This window comes from Nycticebus coucang, chromosome 18 (genome assembly GCF_027406575.1).
Source record: "Nycticebus coucang isolate mNycCou1 chromosome 18, mNycCou1.pri, whole genome shotgun sequence".
Classification (NCBI taxonomy): Eukaryota; Metazoa; Chordata; class Mammalia; order Primates; family Lorisidae; genus Nycticebus; species Nycticebus coucang.
The window spans coordinates 28,584,590-28,605,672 of record NC_069797.1 but is presented as its reverse complement, the minus strand read 5'-3'; the positions used below and the strand labels follow the sequence as shown (position 1 = coordinate 28,605,672).

At 44.4% G+C, this 21,083-nt stretch overlaps 1 protein-coding gene across 3 annotated transcripts in view; it reads right to left on the bottom strand.

Annotated features, from left to right (window-relative positions):
• The window catches only part of SMG6 (SMG6 nonsense mediated mRNA decay factor), a 279,430-nt gene that overhangs the window by 137,193 nt on the left and 121,154 nt on the right, over positions 1 to 21,083 (bottom strand). For all 3 annotated transcript variants that reach the window (XM_053568504.1, XM_053568503.1, XM_053568502.1), the window contains exon 13: positions 7,906 to 8,107. In XM_053568504.1, the coding sequence (XP_053424479.1) occupies positions 7,906 to 8,107 (202 nt within the window). The remainder of the gene's footprint in view (positions 1 to 7,905; positions 8,108 to 21,083) is intronic.

The following is a 21,083-nucleotide window of genomic DNA, read 5'->3' as shown; positions in this document are numbered from 1 at the left end:
ACAGCACTCTACCCAGGGTGACAGCTTGAGGTTCTGTCTCAAAAAAAAAAAAAGAAAGTTCAAAAGCTAGTCATTAATAGCTTTTACAAATCACCAAGCAAAACATGAATGAGTAGTTCAATAGTAAAATGGCAAAGAACATAAAGTAATTTCCAAAGGTTTCCTATGAATTAAAAAAATAATAACAGGGCGGTGCCTGTGGCTCAGTGAGTAGGGTAGTGGTTTCAAACTTGTCCCTGGCCAAACTGCAACAAAAAAATAGCCGGGTGTTGTGGCGGGCGCCTGTAGTTCCAGCTACTCAGGAGGCTGAGGTAAGAGAATCACCTAAGCCCAAGAGCTGGAGGTTGCTGTGAGCTGTGAGGCCACAGCACTCTACCGAGGGCAACAAAGTGAGACTCTGTCTCTGAAAAAAATAAGAAAAAAACATAATAACAAAATAACTTATAATAGATACAATACTCAGACACATAACCAATAAGCATAGTTTTTTTTTTTTTTTAAACCTAATGCTTTCAGTAATCAAAGAAGGAAAATTAAAATAGTGAGATAACATTTTTTGCCCATGTCTGGCAAAGTTACAAAAAACTAGGGGGGAGGATGGGGGCGGAGGGAGGGTGATTGGTGGGACCACCATCTACGGTGCACCTTACAAGGGTACATGTGAAACTTACTAAATGTAGAATATAACTGTCTTAACACTATAACTAAGAAAATGTCAGGAAGGCTATGTTAACCAGTGTGATGAAAATATGTCAAATGGTATATAAAACCAATGTATGGTGCCCCATGATTGCATTAATGTACACAGCTATGATTTAATTAAAAAAGAAAAGAAAGAAAGAAAGAAATTCGACAGCAAAAAAAAAAAAAAGTTACAAAAAACTAAATCATTCAGGATTGGTGAGGATGTTAGAAAGCAGATACTCTCATAGTCTACAGTTTAAAATGCTATAACCTTTATGGAGGGCAATTTGGTCTTACCTGTGCAGAGATATTTTTTCTTTTTTCTTTTTTATTTGAGACAGTCTCACTCTGTTGCCTAGGCTAACCATGGCATCAGCCTAGCTCACAGCAACGTCAAACTCCTGAGTTCAAGTAATCCTCCTGATTCAGCCTCCCCAGTAGCTGGGACAATAGGTGCCTGCAACAACACCTGGCTGACTTTCCTATGTTTAGTAGTACGAGGTGTCTCGCTCTTGCTGAGGCTGATCTCAAACTCCTGAGCTCGAGTGATCCTCCCACCTCTGCCTCCCAGAGTACTATGATTACACGTGTGAGCCACTGTACCCAGACCATCTATCAGGTTTTTAAAAATGGGCATACCTATCCCTATGACCTACTAATTCCACTTGAAAAATTTATCCTATGGGCCAGAAGAAGTGGCTCAAGGCTGTAATCCTAGAACTCTGGGAGGCCAAGGCAGGAGGACTTTTTGAGTTTAAGAGTTGGAGACAAGCCTGAGCAAGAACGGACTCTATCTCTAATAAAAAGAGAAAAATTAACTAGGCTTTGTGGCATATGCCTGTAGTCCTAGCTACTGAGGCTGAGGCAGGAGGGCTGCCTAAGCCCAGGAAGGTATGGTGACACCACTGCACTCTACCCAGGGTGACAGGGTTAAGGTTAGGGTTTAGGGTTAGGGTTAGGGTCTCTAACCTCATCTCTACTAAAAATAGAAGGAAAAAAAAAAAAAAAACTGAGGCAAGAGGATCCCTTGAGCCCAAGAATTTGAGGTTGCTGTGAGCTATAGTCATGGCACCTATGCAGGGCAATAGCTTGAGACCCTGTCTCGAAAAACTAATAATAATAAAAATACAATTTATTTCCTGTAGTTCTAGAGGTCAGAAGTCCTAAAATCACCTAAATTGGTGTCAGCAGGGCTATGTTCTCTTCAGAGGCTTTATGGGAGAATTTGTTACCTTTGCCTTTTTCAGTGTCTAGAATCCACCTGAATTCCTTGACTTGTGGACTCTTTCTCTAAATTTTTTTTTTTTTTTGAGACAGAGTCTCACTATGTTGCCCTCGGTAGAGTGCTGTGGCATCATAGCTCACAGCAACCTCAAACTCTTGGGCTTAAGCGATCCTCTTGCCTCAGCTTTCCAAGTAGGGGGGACTATAGGTGCCCGCCACAACACCCGGCTATTTTGTTGTTGCAGTTGTCATTGTTGTTTGGCAGGCCCGGGTTAGGTTCAAACCTGCCAGCTCTGGTGTATGTGGCTGGCACCCTAGCCACTGAGCTACGGGGGCTGAGCCCTGTTTCTCCATCTTTAAAGTCAGCAGAGGCCGGGTGTGGTGGATCACATCTGTAATCCTAGCACTCTGGGAGACCGAGGTGGGTGGATTGCTTGAGCTCAGGAGTTTGAGACCAGCCTGAATAGGAGTAAGAACCCACTATTAAAATCAGAAAAATTGGCTCGGCTCTTGCAGTGTAGTGTCTCCAAATTTCCCTCTTTGCCTCCCTCCCTTTCTTTCCTTTCTCTCTGGGATTCCTGGTTCTATCATCACATCTCCTTTTTCTGGTTCTGACATTGCTACCTTTTTTATAAGGATCCATGTGATTACATTGAGCCTACCAGATAATCCAAGATAACCTCCTCATCTCAAGATCCTTAACCTAATGACATTTGCAAAGGTCCTTTTGCCATGTTAGGTAACATACATAATAGGTTTTGGGGATTGAGACATGGACATCTTTGGGGAGGCCACTATTCTGCCTACCACAAAGGGTGAGGACAGATCATAAGGCAAATGCAGATCAACTGAAAGTTTTTCCACTGCTATACATCAGTACTACTCACAATGGTTCAGCAGTTCACAGCACAGAAAAGCCTTAAGTAAACTGCCATAGTAAATGTAAAGTGACCGACCAGTGGGTAGAATTTCTTCTCCACATGGTGGGCCACAGCTCCAGGAAGAGCAGACATTATAATATCATTTATGCAAAATAGAGAATGAATGAAATAGAAAACTAGCTCTGGTATAGTAGCTCCACTATATACAGAATAGAAAATGCAGAAAATAAATTCATTTACTGACACTGCATATCACCTGGTCTCCTCCCCACTCTCAATCTTTAGGCTAGTGACTTGACAAATAGGCTGAGTATCCCTTATTTGAAATGCTTGGGATCAGAATATTCGGATTTTGGAATATGTGCATTTGTATTTACGATTGGTAATTCCCAGTTGAAAACTATGAAATGTTAAATGCTACAACGAGCATTTCCTTTGAGTGTCATTTTGACATTCAAAAAGCTTTGGCTTTTGGAGCATTTCAGATTTTGAATTTTCATAGGTTAAGGATACTCAATATGTACAAACTTATATTACCTAGCTTTAGACTTGACATTCCAACTATTTGCAGACAAAGAAAATAACCAGTGAGAATCTACCCAATCTGTTTGAAGCAAGTATCTTTCTTTTTTCAGAGAAATGTAAATGGCCAGAAGTAAACTGTAGAAACCAAAGTTGGAGGCTTAAGAAAAGAAATCTGCAAAATAAGGAGAATACAGCACACAAAGAAAGAAAGAAATCATATTTGGTGGGGAAAAAAATGCCAGATGAAAAAAAAGGTAGTATCTGTTAAATTTTTTCAATTGAATTTTAAAATCTTGGGCTCTGTAAAGAATGCTAAATGATGAATGTTAAAATAAAGACAGTTACAAGGGCTCTTGTTAAAGGCAAGCATAAATATAAAGGTAATAGGATAAAATGTAAGGGAAGAAATAATGCAATAGCAGACTTAAAAGCTAAATCAGAAACAGTGAACAGTAGAAACAACACTAGAAAAGTTTCGATCAATAAGTGAAGCACACTAGCTCAGAGCTGGTGGCTCAAGTGGCCAAGGCGCCAGCCACATACACCTGAGCTGGCGGGTTCGAATCCAGCCCGGGCCTGCCAAACAACAATGACGGCTGCAACCAAAAAAATAGCTCGGTGTTGTGGTGGGCGCCTGTAGTCCCAGCTACTTGGGAGGCAGAGGCAGGAGAATCGCTTGAGCCCAGGAGTTGGAGGTTGCTGTGAGCTGTGATGCCACAGCACTCTACCCAGGGCAACAGCTTAAGGCTGTCTCAAAAAAAAAATAGGTGAAGCACAGTGGCTCATGACCATAATAATCCTAGCAGTCCAGGAGGCCAAGGCAGGAGGATTGCTTGAGCTCAGCTTAAGCAAGAGTGAGATCCTACCTCTTTAAAAAAAAAAACAACAAAAAAAAAACTGGGGTGATGCCTGTGGCTCAGTGGGTAGGGCACCAGCCCCATATACCAAGGGTGGTGGGTTCAAACCCGGCCCTGGCCAAGTGTTGCAGACAGGCACAAATTAACAAATTAACTTGCCAAATACATCTTTATATATGCCACAAAATGTCTCCCAAATTAGGAGAATATTTGCCTTATATGTCTGGATCTCCTAGGTTATGTGGGCAATACATGCTCAGTAAATATCTGTAGAATAAGTAGCCAGGTCTGGACCAAACATGTGATTAATCTTGACTAGTAAAGAAATTGCTCGCTGCTGCCACTGACAAGTTCTTGAAGTATTTTACATTTCTTAGCAATGAACACTAGATAGAAGTTGGACAAAATGTCTGTCTTTTTCAGATTTTTAAAGGGTCAACAGTTCCTCAAGAGTCCCTCCGACACAACCACACTAGTCTTCTAGGCTGGCCACAGAGATGACCCACATGTTTATCATCATTCTTCCCTCTTCTCTTGAGCCTCATTCTCCTCCTTTACAAAATGAAGGTACCGATACTTACACTACAGGGTATTGAGAGAACATAATGAAATACTGTACACAAGTACCTAGACCAGGGAGTGATACATGACGGGTACTCAATAGATGTTATTTTTCCCTGCCATGGATGAAGAATAATGAAGTAGAATAAAAGGAAAAAGAATGGGGTACTATTACTTTATATGAGGTAGCCAGGGAAAATCTCTCTATCAAGGTAACATTTAGAAAGGTGTGAGAAAGCCACACAGCCATCCTCCTACAGAGCATTCCAGGTGAAGAAGAGAAGATCAACTGCAAAGACCCTTAGGCATCAGTGCTTGGTTTGCTTGAGGAACAGCTGGACTGTCAATGTGTCTAGAACATACTGGGTACAGGAGAGCAGTACAAGCTGAGGTCAGAGAGCTGAGGCCATGGGGGTTAGGGGTGGGGCCTGATCTTTGTAGGCTATTGTTTAAAAACTCTGGCTTTAAGGAGGAGGAGGACTGAAGGGGGAGGAAGAGGGTAGGAGGGAAGAAGAGGAGAGGAGGAAGGGGGAGCAGGAAGAGGGGGGGGAATTGGTACGTCCTCACCTAATGGACACAATGCAAGGTATACACCTCCTGGGAGAGGGGAACAACTGTAACAGGGACCTTACCTAACAAATGCAAATGTAATCTAATTGTTTGTACCCTCATATTAATCTGAAATTTAAAAAATAAAAAAACAAACTCTGGCTTTTACCCTAAGTGAGAGAAGGTTTTCAACAGAGAACTGACATGATTACACCTGCGTTTTAAAATGATCATACTGGGCAGCACCTGTAGCTCAAAGGAGTAGGGCACCAACCCCATATGCCAGAGGTGGCGGGTTCAAACCCAGCTCCGGCCAAAAAAAAAAAAATCATACTAGTTGATGTGCTAAACACAGGCTGGAAATAGAAGGCAGAAACCAGAGAAACCAGTTAGAAGGCATTTCAGTGAACTGAACTAGGGTATAGTGGTAAGATACAGTTGTATGTGTGTATATTTGGAAGGTAAGGAAGATATGAACTGGTGATGGATTGAGTATGGAAGTATGAGAAAAAGAGTCAAGAATAACACCAAAAATTCTGACATAAGCAACCTGAAAATCAAAACTGTCATTTACCAGATGGGGAAGAGTGCAGAAAGAACAGGTTAGAGGTGAGGGAGGGTGGAATTCAGGGGTTTGGGTTTGGGGATGTTATGTTGGACATTTGTATTTCATAGTCCTTGACATGCAGACCTACCTTAGTCTCAGCGAACTGCAACTGCCTCCTGGGTAGTCTGTGAATCACTACCACAGGCTGAGCATTGGACTGCTGGCTCTGTGTTCTTGAGCCAGATCATATACTAGGTATCTCACACAAAGCTGGGAGAGCTGATGAAGATGGCACTTGGGAAGTCTGAAGCTGGTTAGAACTACTCTAATCAGCACTTGTCCTGCAATAAAAGATAGCTTCAACGGCCAACACCCATGACCACTTGTGATCACAAAAGAATCACAAGTGTCCCCTCTAACAAGTAGGATCCTCTGGCCCAACCCATAATCATACAGTTTCTCTTCTAATTCAACATCTTCCACAAAGTGGAAACAATTTGTCAGCTGTCCTCGGCCTCCCATACTATAAATCCCCATTATTTTTCCCTTCTGAAACTGGAAGTTTCATTCCACGTTTTTGTTGGAAAGGCATAAATAAGTATTCCTCTTGGGAAAAAGAAGTTCTCTCATTCCCAAGATCCAGTAATCATTACATGCATCCAAAGAGTATGAATTTTTGATAAGTCAAATCTAGAACCTTTATCTACTTGCAGAAATTTAACCAAAGGAACTATATGCTCAAATTCTTCTTATAAGGAACAGATTCACTGTTTATAACAGTGAAAAAATTGGGACTCTTTTCTTGGCAAAATAAAGCAAAGATTGGTTAAAGAAATGTTGGTATAGTAAAAAAAAATAACTACTATGATTCCATATAAGAATACATTAAAAATATTAAGCAAAAAAAGCAGATTATAAATAGTATATATAATATCCTCCAGTCTTACTGAAAACGAAAGTGCATGTACCAATACTAGAAGTTGATTATATAATCAGGAAAGTAACAGTGATGTTACCTCTGGGTAGAGGGATTGTGGATGAATTCTTTTTTTTTATTTGTCTGTGTTTTCCAAATTATCTACAATGAACAAATACTCTTTTATACTAAGAAGAAGTACTTAAACATTTATATTCAATACAAAATAGCTCATATTTGTCACATTTGGAGTTCCATTTTTGCTGGCTTTTTAAATAAACATTTACTATGTCCCTAGTATATACTTCATCTAGGTAAAAAGACTTCCTCCTGAGAAGACATTTGTGGACTCCTCCCCAAAGGTCCCTTTAACAACTCTGCACAGAAGTCAGCCACAGTGTACTCCTGCCTCAGCCTCAGCACAGGAGACTCTGCTCCCCAGGTCTGTGGCTGCTACTTCCCCAGCCTAGTAACTGCTACATGGGAAATGTGAAGCAGATCGACTGCCCTACTCTCCACCTGGCTGGAGACCCAACTGTTAAGCAGAGACTAAGAGCTCCACAGTCCCCACCAGAGCAACAGGGAATGGGGCTTTGTTTTCTACAAACAGACAGACAAGAAAAGAGTTCAACTTAAAACACAGTCCTCAGAGGAAAGAAAATAGAAACCAGGCAGCGGGGAATGCTTCATATTCCTAAAAGCTTTTTTTGTAAGTTAACACACGGTGTCTGCTTCTCTCTAGTCACCTATTTATCACTCTCCTCCTCAGAGAAGGGAAAAAGCCCTGGCTGTTTTCCTAGTGCAGAGTTTTGTGGCTGGGGGGGAAAGAGGAAGGGGGGTGCTTTAAGCATGATGCAAACCATTTGGAGCTGAGTGAGAGCACTGCCAACACAAGCTGCACTATTTAAACAAGTGAGGAAATGATCGTATATACAACATGCCAGCAAGCACACACACACACACACCAAAGGAAGTCAAGAGGGCTTTTTTTTTCAGGACACAGAGCTGGATGTCAGCGGCTAAAAGGTCGATATTTTCCCTTAACACCCTTCTCAATGACTTAATCGTGTTCCGTTTGCACAGAAAACTTCCCAAGAATAAAAAAGTCTGAAGAATTAAGAGGAGGGGTGAATGGGGAGGGATGTTTGGCCTGGGGCTGACCTTATCCGAGGTTTTCTCCACGTAGCAGGGGTCCTGAGGAGCGGCCAGTAAGGGGACAAAGCCTGAGAGAAGCCGATCCTCTTCCAGGGTAAGAAGGGTGAGGTCATCGTCCGGGTCCTTGTACAGTGGCACCTCAGACTGATTCACTGCAGTCAGTATGTTACAGAAATCAGCCAGCGTTGACCACACATCCACAGCAACCCTGTGAGAAATAAAGCAAGAAAAGAAGAGTAGCTCTAAGGAGGGACCAGTAAAAGTATTCTCAGCACTTCTGAGCAGGAAGGTCCTTGCAGCAAATGTTGCCTAGGCTGGCATCGTCCAGGAAATCATACCCCAAATGATAGAATATGAACTTGTGCCCATAACAGCAATTTGGGTGTGTGTGTGAATGTATGCAAAGTTCAAATTGATTAAGGGAAGATTTTAAACCTTACCAGAAAGGAAAAAGAATTTAGAGAATCAGCTGCCTAATGCAGGTCCTGTCACCTTTCCAGACAGTGTGCCTGAGATACTTATTCAAACACTCCAGACACCCAGTGCCTGAGGCTGCTCCCAGAATTCCCCCATTTCTGTCCAGCCAAATACATGCCACACAGACAGCAAATGAGCACCAGCCTTTCCTCCTTCAGACACAGCCAGTCCAATCATAGTGTAGAAAGAGTCACGAGGGTTTTCCCCTACAATGCTTTAGAAATCCCTTCCCTATATGTAAGCAGGAAAACAAACAAACAATCAAATACCGATCCAATAAAAACCTCACTTCCTGCCTGCCAAGATCCTTCCAGGAAGGTAAAGCTTGTATGCATTTTATTAGTGCTATCTTAGCCATCCTGCACCATCTCCTTTCTCTCACTTGTATAAGGTTAGGTATAGGGTGACCAGTCATTCTGGTTTGTCTGGGACTGTCCCAGTTTTAGCACTGAAAGTCACTCATCCCCAGGAACTGCCTACCTCTGGACAAACCGGGATGGTTGCCCATCCTAATTGCACATCACTGGATCCTGGTTGAACCTGAGAAGAAATCTTGACACTGTAAAGTTTGGCTCTCCCAAGCTGAAATTCTGGGGTAGAATTATAAAGCAGGTGGTTCATTCATCTATTACCATCATTTGTCAAAAATCTACTGTGATTCAGTTCAGACTCCTGGTTTGGTGAGTGCTAAGGGTTCATAAACCTCTCTTTCTTTCTTCCCTTCCTTCCTTCCCTTTTCTTCCTTCCCTCCTTTCCCTTTCTTCCTTCCTTTGCCTGCCCAGGGATACCACAAATCGCAGTCAGGTACAAGGCCTGCCAAGTTTACAGACTTGGCTTTCTTCTCCAAAGGAGTGCCTAACAAGGAAGTCTGGAATAGGAATGGATGCTAAGTTTTACTCCAAAAGGAATAAGATGCATAGAGGAATTACAAAGAAAAGATTCATGATTAGGTTGAAGAGATGGAATGACAAAAGGCAATATGCAGAGAGTTATAAGAATTGTCCTGAAATCTCCCTGGAGAGTTACTGCACATGAGTTCTTCTAGGGAGGGGACTAGGATCTAAGCAGTTGGTTTCTCCTAGAGACTAGGTCCTCTGAAAGATGGCAAAAAGAGGGCACTTGAAGGACATGGCACAGAAGGTAATGTGGGGGAGAAAGCAGAGTCAAGGTATGGGAACTCCCTGACGGGCTCCAGGTGGAAGGAGGCTGCACTGGTTTATTTACTGTAATCACTGCACTAGGAAAAGGCAATGAAACGAAACATCTTGTTTTAAACAGTATCCTGGGAACCAGCCGGAAAACAGCCCCATTAATCACACAACAGCACGTAATCAACACACGTGTACTGCAGAAGTAACTTGCTTCATAGGATTTACCCAGGAAAAAGAACATGTTTGGGAAGAATCACCGGAGGGATAAGAGTTTTCTAAAGCCTTTCTCTGCGCAGACACCAACAACCAGACTCATTCACAAAGCTCCATCTTTTGGCTCAGCTGGGTTTGGCTGTCAGAAATGTTTAAATATGGAAAAAAATAAACAGTTGCAACACGTTTCTGTGCAGAGATCTGCCTGAGCCCCTTTGTGATGTAATGGGAAATGCGGCATTCAGGCTACCAGCTGTAGAATAAACAGAACTTCGAGGGTTAAAAGGAACTGAACTTTCCACGACCCCATCTGCAGAGAAGAAAATAATAAGAGGAATGATGCACTGCCCCACAGCTCTGATAGTTTATCCTCTGGTCCCGGCTGCAGAGACAAGCACCGGATGTGATAGGGCTGCTCAGGGCCGCCTCCGAGGTTAGCGCTGCCCATGGGAGACGCACAGGGAGGCTCTTCCAGTTCCCCGCTTCCTCCCTCAATGCCCTGCTGGCCACTTGAGCCCACTGCCAGAGTCTGATCCCACAGCGCTGGTGAGCTTTGGCTAGCAGGCATTGCTAGGCTGCACAGCAGCAATTTGGAAAATAAACAGGAAAGAGGACAGTGAGAAGGAAGAAGGTGAAAAGTCTCCCAGCTGAATTCTTGGCTTGAGGGCGCTGATTGGTGCTGTGCAGGTCAAGGCTGCTGAGGACACAGTTGGGGGTGGTGTGGGCAGCAGGATCTCCCCAGCCAGAGAGAGGAGGCAGAAAATTACCCATGGCTGCCACAGTGGGAGGCCCCACATCCCTCTCTTATCCTCCCACCCCTACCATCTTGGATGCAAGATGAAGAAATATGTGGTACCATGTGGTTCTCATTACCATGCTCTCCTGTCCCCTAAGGCTCAGATAAACCAAAACTGACTCCTCCCAGAGACTGCTGGCCACCACTAGGGACCCCTGCCCACATCTGCCTTTTGCCCATTACCACCCATTTTGTGCCCAAACCTTAAGCGTCACTGCAAAAATAAGGTGGATGAGAGTCGCAGTCTACCTCAGTGTTGCTTCGTAAGACAGCAGCTTGTGCCAAAAGACATAGGAAGTATCCTGAGTTCCCAACTCAGAAATATAAATAAAAGTGGTCCAAGGGCCAAGCTGGACTCAGCAGAACCAAAAGAATACGCAAAATGCTTCACTGAAAGGTCACTTCTGTCCTGGTCTTAACATTTGAACTCTGTTGTGAGCAGCTACTTTCTTCTGGTATCTCTGTATTCACATTTCTATCATTAGTTATCTCCTCTCACTAAACACCACAGACATGAGCACAACTACCCAGGCACCCAGGGGCCACAGAGTGAGGAAGAGTCAGGAAACTAATACTAAAAGGAAGAAGTGCTTTGACAAACTAGGTGAGATGCCTGAACTCAAAAGTTAAGACATGTGCAAGAGGATGAGGTAATTTCTGGAACCTGGGCAACATCACCTCAGCTTACCCTCATCAAGCCTCTGGGCTAGGAGGTCAGTTCTGTGGGTGAACATAGGGTTTCCTGTCTGAGTATAAGGGGGAAGGAAGGCTTAGCTTTTTCCTGCTTTAGTTCCCTGACCCAACTCAGATCACTTTCTAACCTTCACCCTATAGCAGCCCTTGGACTCTGAAGATACAAGGTTGGCCTAAACTGAGGAGCCCGAAATCAAATTTGGGTGGCTAGAAGAAGCTGTAAACAGTTCCCAATTTCCTAGAAATACTTGGAAAATAACTCCCCAAAAGGTTGGGGGCTTTTTTTTTTTTTTTTTTATTGAGACAGTCTCACTTTGTTGCCTTCAATATAGTGCCGTAGCGTCACAGCTCACAGCAACCTCCAAATCCTGGGCTTAGGCAATTCTCTTGCGTCAGCCTCCCGAGTAGCTGGGACTACAGGTGCCCGCCACAAGGCCCAACTATTTTTTTTGTTGTTGCAGTTTGGTGGGGGTCAGGTTGAAACCTGCCACCCTTGGTATATGGGGCCAGTGCCCCACTGAGCCACAGGCACCACCTGAGACAGAGTCTTATACTGTTACCTAGGCTAGAGTGCTGGGGTGTCATCACAGCGCACAGCAACTTCAGACTCCAAGTTCAAGTGATCCTCCTGCTTCAGCTTCCAAGTAGCTGAGACTATAGGTGCCCACCACAACACTGGGCTAATTTTTTTATTTTTAGTAGAGATGAGGGTCTCGTTCTTGTTCAGGCTGGTTTTGAACTCCTGAGCGCAAATGATCCTCCTGCCTTGGCCTCCAAAAGGTTTTTCAGACAATCTCAAACCACCTTTGATTCTAAATGGACCCTTTAGAGTGCTGTGGGCTCAGCGCTTCTGGCATGTTCTGGTTCGACTTATATTTTTGGAAAAGCCCCAGAGCCCACAAAATCTTACTGAAGTTAGGGTGCACTCTTCACCAAGCAGACACAAAGCAACCAAGGAATATGAAACTGTGTCCAATGAACCCGTTTATGGCTTCCAGAATGGTGGCAGGGGAGTCTCTCAGCAGCTGTGATGTGATTAGTGAGCAGGGATCAGCAGTTGCAGAGTGACCCATTGGCCCAACCCCACAGAACACACCACACACCAGGAAAGCAGACCCCTGGCTGGAGTCTGAATTCCAGATCCTAGCTTGGGACAGACCAGCAGTAACTGGTTAGAGGTGTGCATTCAGAACCAAGGCTCACCCGCTTCCCTACAGACACGCATGCACTTACTCCACCAGGAAAGGAAAAAAATAAGAGTTAATTTACTTTTTATTGCTTCAGAATTCCAAGGTTTAATGTAGCTGTCAGTTTGAGTGCAGTGCAGCTGCTGGCCGATACAATGCAGCCCAGGCCAGTCCAGGTGACTGGGGAAACACATTTCACAGAAATGAACCAACACACACTCTTGGCTGGTTGTTTTGGGGATATTGATTTGGGGAATCTGATTAACCCTTCAGGCTGGAGTTTCAGCCATAGAAAAGCAGCTTCGGTTTGGGGAACTGAAAAGCCCTGCTCTTAAGATGGGCCTGTGGGTTTTTGTGTTTCTAAAATTTTGGAGTTTTCTCACGGGAGTTGTTACTCAACTACAACATGTTCTGAAAGATTAAGGTGTGAGATATGTGAGACATGTTACATACAACAACATGCCTCCTTGCTAGAACTCAGAAAGAAAGGCGGATCTGCAAACTTGAGAGAGAAGAAGTCAGGTAGGACTTATCTTTTCTTTCTTTTTGAGATAGTCTCATTATGTCACCCTCAGTAGAGGGCTGTGGAGTCACAGCTCTCAGCAACCTCAAACTCTTAGGCTTAAACCAATTCTCTTGCCTCAGCCTCCCAAGTAGCTGGGACTACAGGTGCCTGCCACATTGCCTGACATGGCATCAGCCTGGCTCATACAGCAACCTCAAACTCCTAGGTTCAAGTGACCCCTCTGCCTCAGCCTCCCCAGTAGCTGGGAGGACAGGCACCTACCATAACGCTCAGCTGGTTTTTCTATTTTTAGTAGATACAAGGGTCTCAAGTCTTACTCAGCCTGAACTCAGCCTTGAACTCTTGAGCTTAGGCAATCCAACCACCTAGGCCTCCCAGAGTGCTAGATTACAGGCATGAGCCACTGCACCTGGCTCAGGTAGGACTTTTCTGAAAGCTCCAACTGGGGCAGGACTGAGGGAAGGAGACAGTATAGGAAAAGTGAAGTGCTAAGGCCCAACCAGGCCTCAATCCATCGTTCCATAAGTCTTAGGAAGACTAAGCACTTACACACTCCTTCATATTTTTACTGGGGGAACAGGCTAACTGGTGATTAATATCAAGTACAATGACCCCATGTTACAAGCCTGCAGGGGCCTGTGGAGGTAGCCATTTCCTGTGTAATACCAGCTTGTTTAAACACTAACATTCAAACTCCACAGCTGCAGAACAAACCCGGAAAGAGTTGAGTGAGAAGAAGCCCTGCATTGTGTTTCAGAGCAATGGAAGATCAGAGAAGCAGTGCAGATGGGAAATAAGTTGGATCTTTCAGATCCTAGAGTGAGGAGATCTGGAAATACAGCCATGATGGCACAGAAACTAGGCACAAGGAAGCTGAAAAAGAGAAAGCCCACAGGCACAAAGACAAAAGGTCATAAGAAGAGAAACAACCCTAAGATATGCAACAGTCTCTTTTTCAAACTTGTTTTCCTGTAGGCCATTATATCCTAGCTTACTACTCTCCACGTAGGGTTCAGTGGCCAACATAAGACCATCGTCCTGAGGACTTCTCTTCCAACTGGAGAAAGCAACAGGAAGGGAGCAGCTAATAGCAGAAATGGACCTGAATTTTCAAGACTGGCAGACTTCAAAGAATACATGGGCTTAAAATGGCTCAGCAAGCCCTTTGGAAAGCCAAGATGTCATGCCAACCCTATTTGCAGAAGGGCAGAGGATCTGGTTCTGGCATCTCAGTGCCAAGGTGGTTCAATAGGCCCTAGGATAGGGTGATGGTTGGAAGAAATCTATGTAGCTCCTCTGAAATGTAGGAACTACAAATACTATAGTGTGTTTTCTAGATGCCACAATGATACAAAGAGACAAATGTGTCAGAGATCCATCATTCCAGAGTTAAGACACAGGTAGTAGGACACCATACTCCAAGAATAAGAGATGTTTATTGGATAACCGCTAAAGAACACAAGACTCAGGAAAAGACAATCCCTTCTACCTTTGTAGTTTATAGGAACAAGTCAACTTGGGCCTTTGGGAGAGTACTTAACCCTAAATCAAGACTGCCCAATGGGGCAAATCAAATAGTGAAGCTTAATCATCCTATACTAGTGTAAGCATATAAACTCCATGTTTTAAGCTGTCAGCTGGAACCCTGTGGCCAGTGACAGGTCACAGTAACCTCATTCCAGGATTTCTCAAGTACCAGAGTACCTCTATTCCCTCCCCACCCCCATCTAGGTCAGTGTCTTATTTGATTTTGGATCTCCCAGGCTACATTCATATGCACAGCCTGTCACATCACCATGGTGTGTTAAACCCATCAGCACTGCATGTTTGGGAAAGAGCAGCCCCTAGGGGATCTCGACATCTCTACGGCATGAGTGGAGCCCTCGGTGAGGATTCTCACGGTTCCTGCCTCTCCAAACTTGTAGCTATAACCACTCCAACACGTCTTCTTAGTTTTGCACATACTGGACCCAAATAACCTCAGCCCAGAGCTGGAAAGTACTCTCCCTGGGGTTAGCTGCTGTACCCTGCTGGGGTCAGACTGGAGCCTTAGGCCAATACCCCTTCCTCTCACAAGGAGTCCTGTGGGAGGAGTGGGGAGGAGACAGAAGTTCCTGCAGTGGGAGAGATCACGTGTGCCCCACACTCAGCACTTGGAGGAAGAGGAACCCCCTGGTGCCAGGCTGTAGTGCTGACGCCCCAACCCGGAGCCGGGGAGACTGGGTGGGGAGCCAGGGTAGCAAAGGGGCTTCCCACAGTCACCACCACTTCCTTCAGGGAAGTGCTGATGGACTATTACTTAGTGACCTCCTAAAATGCCCTTTTGGGAAGACGTATTAAACGTCCTTGAAGGGGTGCCGATTAGACTTGGAACTAGTTCTTATTCCAGAGCTGCCCTGCAAGGGTGAATGAACTAGCTTTTTTTTAACTCAAGAATTTCTATCTCATCTATAGAGTCAACATATGTAGGCTCCCCGAGGAAATTAGCCTACTGCATACTCCCTACATATCCCTATTTCTTCCTATGGGACAATACCTCAGAGGGCTCCCTCTGAGCCTTTTCCAGCCAGTTCTGTAGACTATATAGGACAAGCCATGGAAAAGCAGCAAGTTCAGAAATTTCTAGAGTTTTATTTTATTTTTTTAACAATATTCCAATCCAACAGTGTGATAAATGCATCTGAGCTACAATTAGGAAGATATATAGCATCAGAATGCGAAGGTCTGGGCAGCCTGGTGAAACACGGGCTCTCCAGAGCCCCAGCTATGTTTCCCATTATGTAACCCTGGTCATGGGCAGACAGCCAGACTCCAAATGAAAAAGAGACTCTGGCTTGGCACTGGTTCTATTTTCCTATCCTCATTCGGGGTCAGCACAGTGTCATACAGCTGCAGAGAAAGCTCTGGGGATTAAACCTGGGAAAGCCTCCAAGACCAGGACCTGGGTTCAAGTACCAGCTGAAAGCAATAAACCAACTGCCACAGCTGGGCTAGGTTTGGATGTTCTCAAAGTCCCCTGACTCTTTCACTTACTGAGAACTAGAGATCAAGATGAGGGAAGATTTGGCTTCAGCACAGACTGTGAAATGAGGTAGGTTGTCCCATTGCCCTAGCCTTGTCAAAGGTCCTACGATGCAAGGGTCACTATGCTCAGGCTCATGGAAGCCTGCTTTTCTGCTTCTCTCCATCACCTGACATTCACAACTTTCTTCATGCTTACTTGGTAAAGTGGGGCACAGATGTCTCTCTATTCTCATAACAGACTCGGTGTGGAAGAGAACAGAAACTGTGCTAGCAGATGAGGAAAGTAGATGGCCCCTCCAATCACAGAGGTCTGTTCTGACTAGACCAAAGCACTCTATACAACCTTTTGCAGTGGCCCCAGGCCACTTTCCACACCCTGCTACAATCCTCTATTTATACAAAAAATCTGCTGGGATATGAAGGCATCCTGTTACAACTCTTAACAAGTATAAACGGGACATCGACTTACTTCCATACATGTTGACTCCATCACACAGACCTACTAAGTGTCATTTCTCTTTGTGAGAGAAGATACAAATGGCCTTGCAATCCTGCCTTATCACTCTCCAGTGCCGATGATGTTCTATAATCACCACCCAGGTGACGTGTGCTTGTCATCGCCTAGAAAATAGATTTGACTGGAAAGAAGAGGATCATAATGAGCTTTGGAATTTGCCTAGGAGAGTGCAGGATGCTGTACAATGATTGTCTCATGGCACAAGGAAAAGGACAGCACATGTAAGATAGGGAGAGAATGAAGGGAGTGAAATAAAAGAAGGGTCCAATGTGTCAGAGGGGCCATTTGAAAGTGGAGTTTCTGGAGGAAAAGCAAATGGAAATATAGGCTATCTGGCCACTTCATCTTAGGATCAGAGAAATTTGACTTTGCAGGCAAAGACCAACAAAAGCATGCAAAGGAGAGGTGTTAAGTGGAAGTCATTTCCTTCTACTCTCTTGAGAACACTGCTAAACCCTCCAAAATGAAGATCATCATCAAGGACCTTACTAGTGTGAGGGGGTTTATAGTTGTGACATCTACAGAATCATCTGGGGTGTGTTATTTCCTATGGCCTTAAAAGGAACAACTAAACAGTATGGAAGATCAGTGGGCATATGACAGTTTGAAACCCACAGAACCATCATACCTTGCCAGTCTCTCAACCATAGTATTTACTCAGTGAGTATCAGGGAGCTGTAGGAGAATATGAGAAACTAGAAAGGAGGAAGGTAAAATTCTTATTCCACCTTTCAGTGCTCAGTATGAAGGCTCTAAGGTGGGGTTACCCTCGGCGGTAGTCATACCAGGTTTATTCCGTTGAACAGTGGCACAGCATTTAAACAACCATGCTTTGGGGTTTAGGCCCCAGGACAGCAAAGCTCCTCCTTTATGCTTAAACTTGCATTCCAGAGACAATCAGCTGCTGATCCTGAATGCTGAGAGAGAGTGCAGAAGGGGACTTTATTCTCTATCCCACTGACTTCTCTAGCCCAGACTAGTTCACAAGATAGTAAATAAGTGGTGTCCACAGCTATAGCAATTTATTTTCTGGGCAATTATATTATTTGGGCAGATTTATTCTCCCTGTAAAAGAATAAGTATGATTCAAGTGTCCCAATACCCTCTGCCTCTCTGTAGCCCAGGATGTAAAGTCCAGCTGCGGATGGCTGTAGCTTGGACCACGTGCCTGGCTGTAGATTGAGCCCTTGCCCAAAGATGGGCAGCAGCTTGCACAGCCGGCAACAGGCCATTTACTGCAGCATCCAAAGAGAAAACAGACTCAGCACCTCAAGAAAATGAGGCCCAGCACTTCCTGTGTGAGCTTTCCATTTCCTCAGCCAAACAAAAGCCAAAGGGAGTGAAAGGAGGGGGGGAGATGAGGGAGACATGCTGCCTAAGAGTGCGACCAGATCTGCTGTCCCAGGATATGGGTAAATAGAGGCTGAGTGGATCATATCTAAGGGACCTGTCGTTGTCAGATGACCCAGGGAAGGCCCAGACACTAGGGACAGCTGATCTGCCTCCCCACCCAAGAGAAAGCAAGGAACATGCAGCATCCCTCACGCATGCTCAGACACAATGGCTTAGATACTTGGAGAGCTGAGTCCTTTCTTGGCATTCTCTTTCCAAAATTGTAAATTGCCTAGTCCACATTATAGATTAGCAGCATAAAAAGTTTGAGGCTGTACATATTAACTCTTTGGGGATCACTGCTAGGAAACAGCTGTCCCCTGGCCAGCAGGTCTATCAGTTCCTTTGTGCAGCCCCAGCTGCTCAGCATAGAAGTTAGGCCTGGCTCATAAGGCCTTAGCCTAGAGTAGTGATTTTCAACCCGGGTGCCATGAGAGAATCTTAGGCGTCCGGTGAAAAATTTTAAAGAATGGGCAGCGCCTGTGGCTCAAGGAGTAGGGCGCCGGTCCCATATGCCGGAGGTGGCGGGTTCAAACCCAGCCCTGGCCAAAAAACCACAAAAAAAAAAAAAAAAAGAAAAATTTTAAAGATTAACTAAATTGTTTTCAAAACAGTTCAAAGCACAGGGCGGCGCCTGTGGCTCAGTGAGCAGGGCACCAGCCCCATATACCGAGGGTGGTGGGTTCAAACCCAGCCCCGGCCAAACTGCAACAGAAAAATAGCCGGGCGTTGTGGTGCGCGCCTGTAGTCCCAGCTGCTTGGGAGGCTGAGGCAAGAGAATTGTGTAAGCCCAAGAGTTAGAGGTTGCTGTGAGCCATGTGACGCCACGGCACTCTACCCGAGGGCGGTACAGTGAGACTCTGTCTCTACAAAAAAAAAAAAAAAGTTCAAAGCACAGTTAAGTATATTCTTTTTTTTTTATTCTTGTTTTGATCAATATAATGTAAGTGTGCAGGGAAGTTTAACTATAGGTTCAAGTGTGCTGTGAGATAAAAAAGGTTGAAACATACTTTTCCAAACATTTCCATACATTTCCAAACATATGCCTAGAGAAGGGCTCACAGAAAGGATGCAGAGAACTGTCCAAAGCAGTGAGCAAGTGAGCACCATCTACATAGTTATAGGAGCAAAGGTGAAGGATATGGGGAGGATGAGCTTAACAGTCCATGGCTACTTCTTGGGTTGAAGATAGAGAAAAACATTAAAAGGAAAGGCAGGAGCAGGGGTGGTGCCTGTAGTTCAGTGAGTAGGGTGCCGGCCCCATATTCTGAGGGTGGCAGGTTCAAACCTGGCCCCGGCCAAATTGCAACAAAACAATAGCTGGGTGTTGTGGCGGGCACCTGTAGTCCCAGTTACTCAGGAGGCTGAGGCAAGAGAATCGCCTAAGCTCAGGAGCTGGAGGTTGCTGTGTGATGCCAAGGCACTCTACTAAAGGCGATAAATCTCTAAAAAATAAATAAATAAAATAAATAAAATTGCATTAAAAAAAAAAAGAAAGAAAGGCAGGAGCAGGGAAAAGAGTCAGACTACACAGTCTATACAGAAAGATCAATAACTGCTGGCCAGAAATCTCTGCACTGGCCTTCCCCTGTGGGTCACCTGTGAGTCTGGGAGCTAACCCAGAAAAGTTCCCTTCCATATTCCCCAGAAGTGCCCTTGGTAACAGCCAAGGTCTCTATATTCTATCCTTCAATATTTTTCCCCTCCCAGAGAAGAATACTGGAGATGAATGATGAAGTACTGGGTAAGGATGCTTGCTCTGAAACACACATATTCACATAATGAAGGCCTGAAGGAACTCTGAGTACATAGTACCTGCCAGAGACAATAAGGCAGAGAATGGGGCTAGGGAAGAAAAGGGAGAGGGAAAGGGGAAATAGAGAGGTGGGGTGCGGGGACAGAGAGAAAGGCAGAGATATCCAGAGAGAGAAAGAGAGGAGGGAGAGAGACAAACTCTCAACACAGTTGAACAGAGATAGAACCTCAATGCATATACATGTACACTACTGTGCAAATATGAACACAAAAGTGACACTAACACAAAGAAGAACAGGATCCACAGGAACAAGAATAGAACAAGCTTTTACTTTTTTTTTTTTCCTTTTTCAGAGAGTCTCATTTTGTCACTCTCGTTAGAATGCTGTGGCATCACAGCTCACAGCAACTTCCAGCTCTTGGGCTTAGGTGATTCTCTTGCCTCAGCCTCCTGAGTAGCTGGGACTACAGGTGCCCGCCACAATGCCCAGCTATTTTTTTGTTGCAGTTTGGCCGGGGCCGGGTTCGAACCTGCCACCCTCAGTATATGGGGCCAGTGCCCTACTCACTGAGCCATATGCACTGCCCAGAGCAAGCTTTTTCTATAATGGATTGCCTAGTAAATATTTTAGGCTTTGTAAGCCATATAGTCTCTGTGACAACTTCTCAACTCTGCTGTTGTAGTGTGAAAGCAGCCATAAACACAGTGTAAACAAATAAGCATGGCTATGTTCCAATACAACTTTATGGACACTAAAATCCAACTTTTACATAATTTTCGCAAGTCATGAAATAGCAGTCCTTCACTTTTTTTCAACCATTCAAACATGTAAACCATTCTCATTTTGTGGGCTATAGTTTGTGACCCCAATACAGACACACACACAATAGAGGCAGACCACAAAGGCAGGCAAAGAGACAAAGGCAGGTAGGCAGACACAAGCAGACCCTCCTACACAGAAATCTCACCTCCAACAGAAAGGTCCAGACTGACCTAAAAAGACAAAGCTACAGACAAATATGAACACAGAAAGACACCTAGACAGACAACCCGCCAGAGGCAGAGACACATAGACCTTCATACTCAGACCCAGACAGACACTGAGACACATACAGACTTACAGACCCACACAGACAAATGGACCCCGACAAGCACAGAGTTAGACACAACCCAGTTATGATGCAAACAAAGATAAAAGAAACAGCCATACATAATAGTTATATATTGTCAATATAATTTATGTCACTGAACTGTAAACTTGGAAATGGTTAAGTGACAATTTTTGTTATATGTATTTTTTATCACAATTAAATAAAAAAGCCATACAAACACCAACAGATCTATAATATATAGATAACACTCAAGCAGACGCATATACTTCCAGAACAACACACTCCACTGACAAATACTCTGAGAATTACCATACTGACACACAGAGGCCGGGCTGGGGGC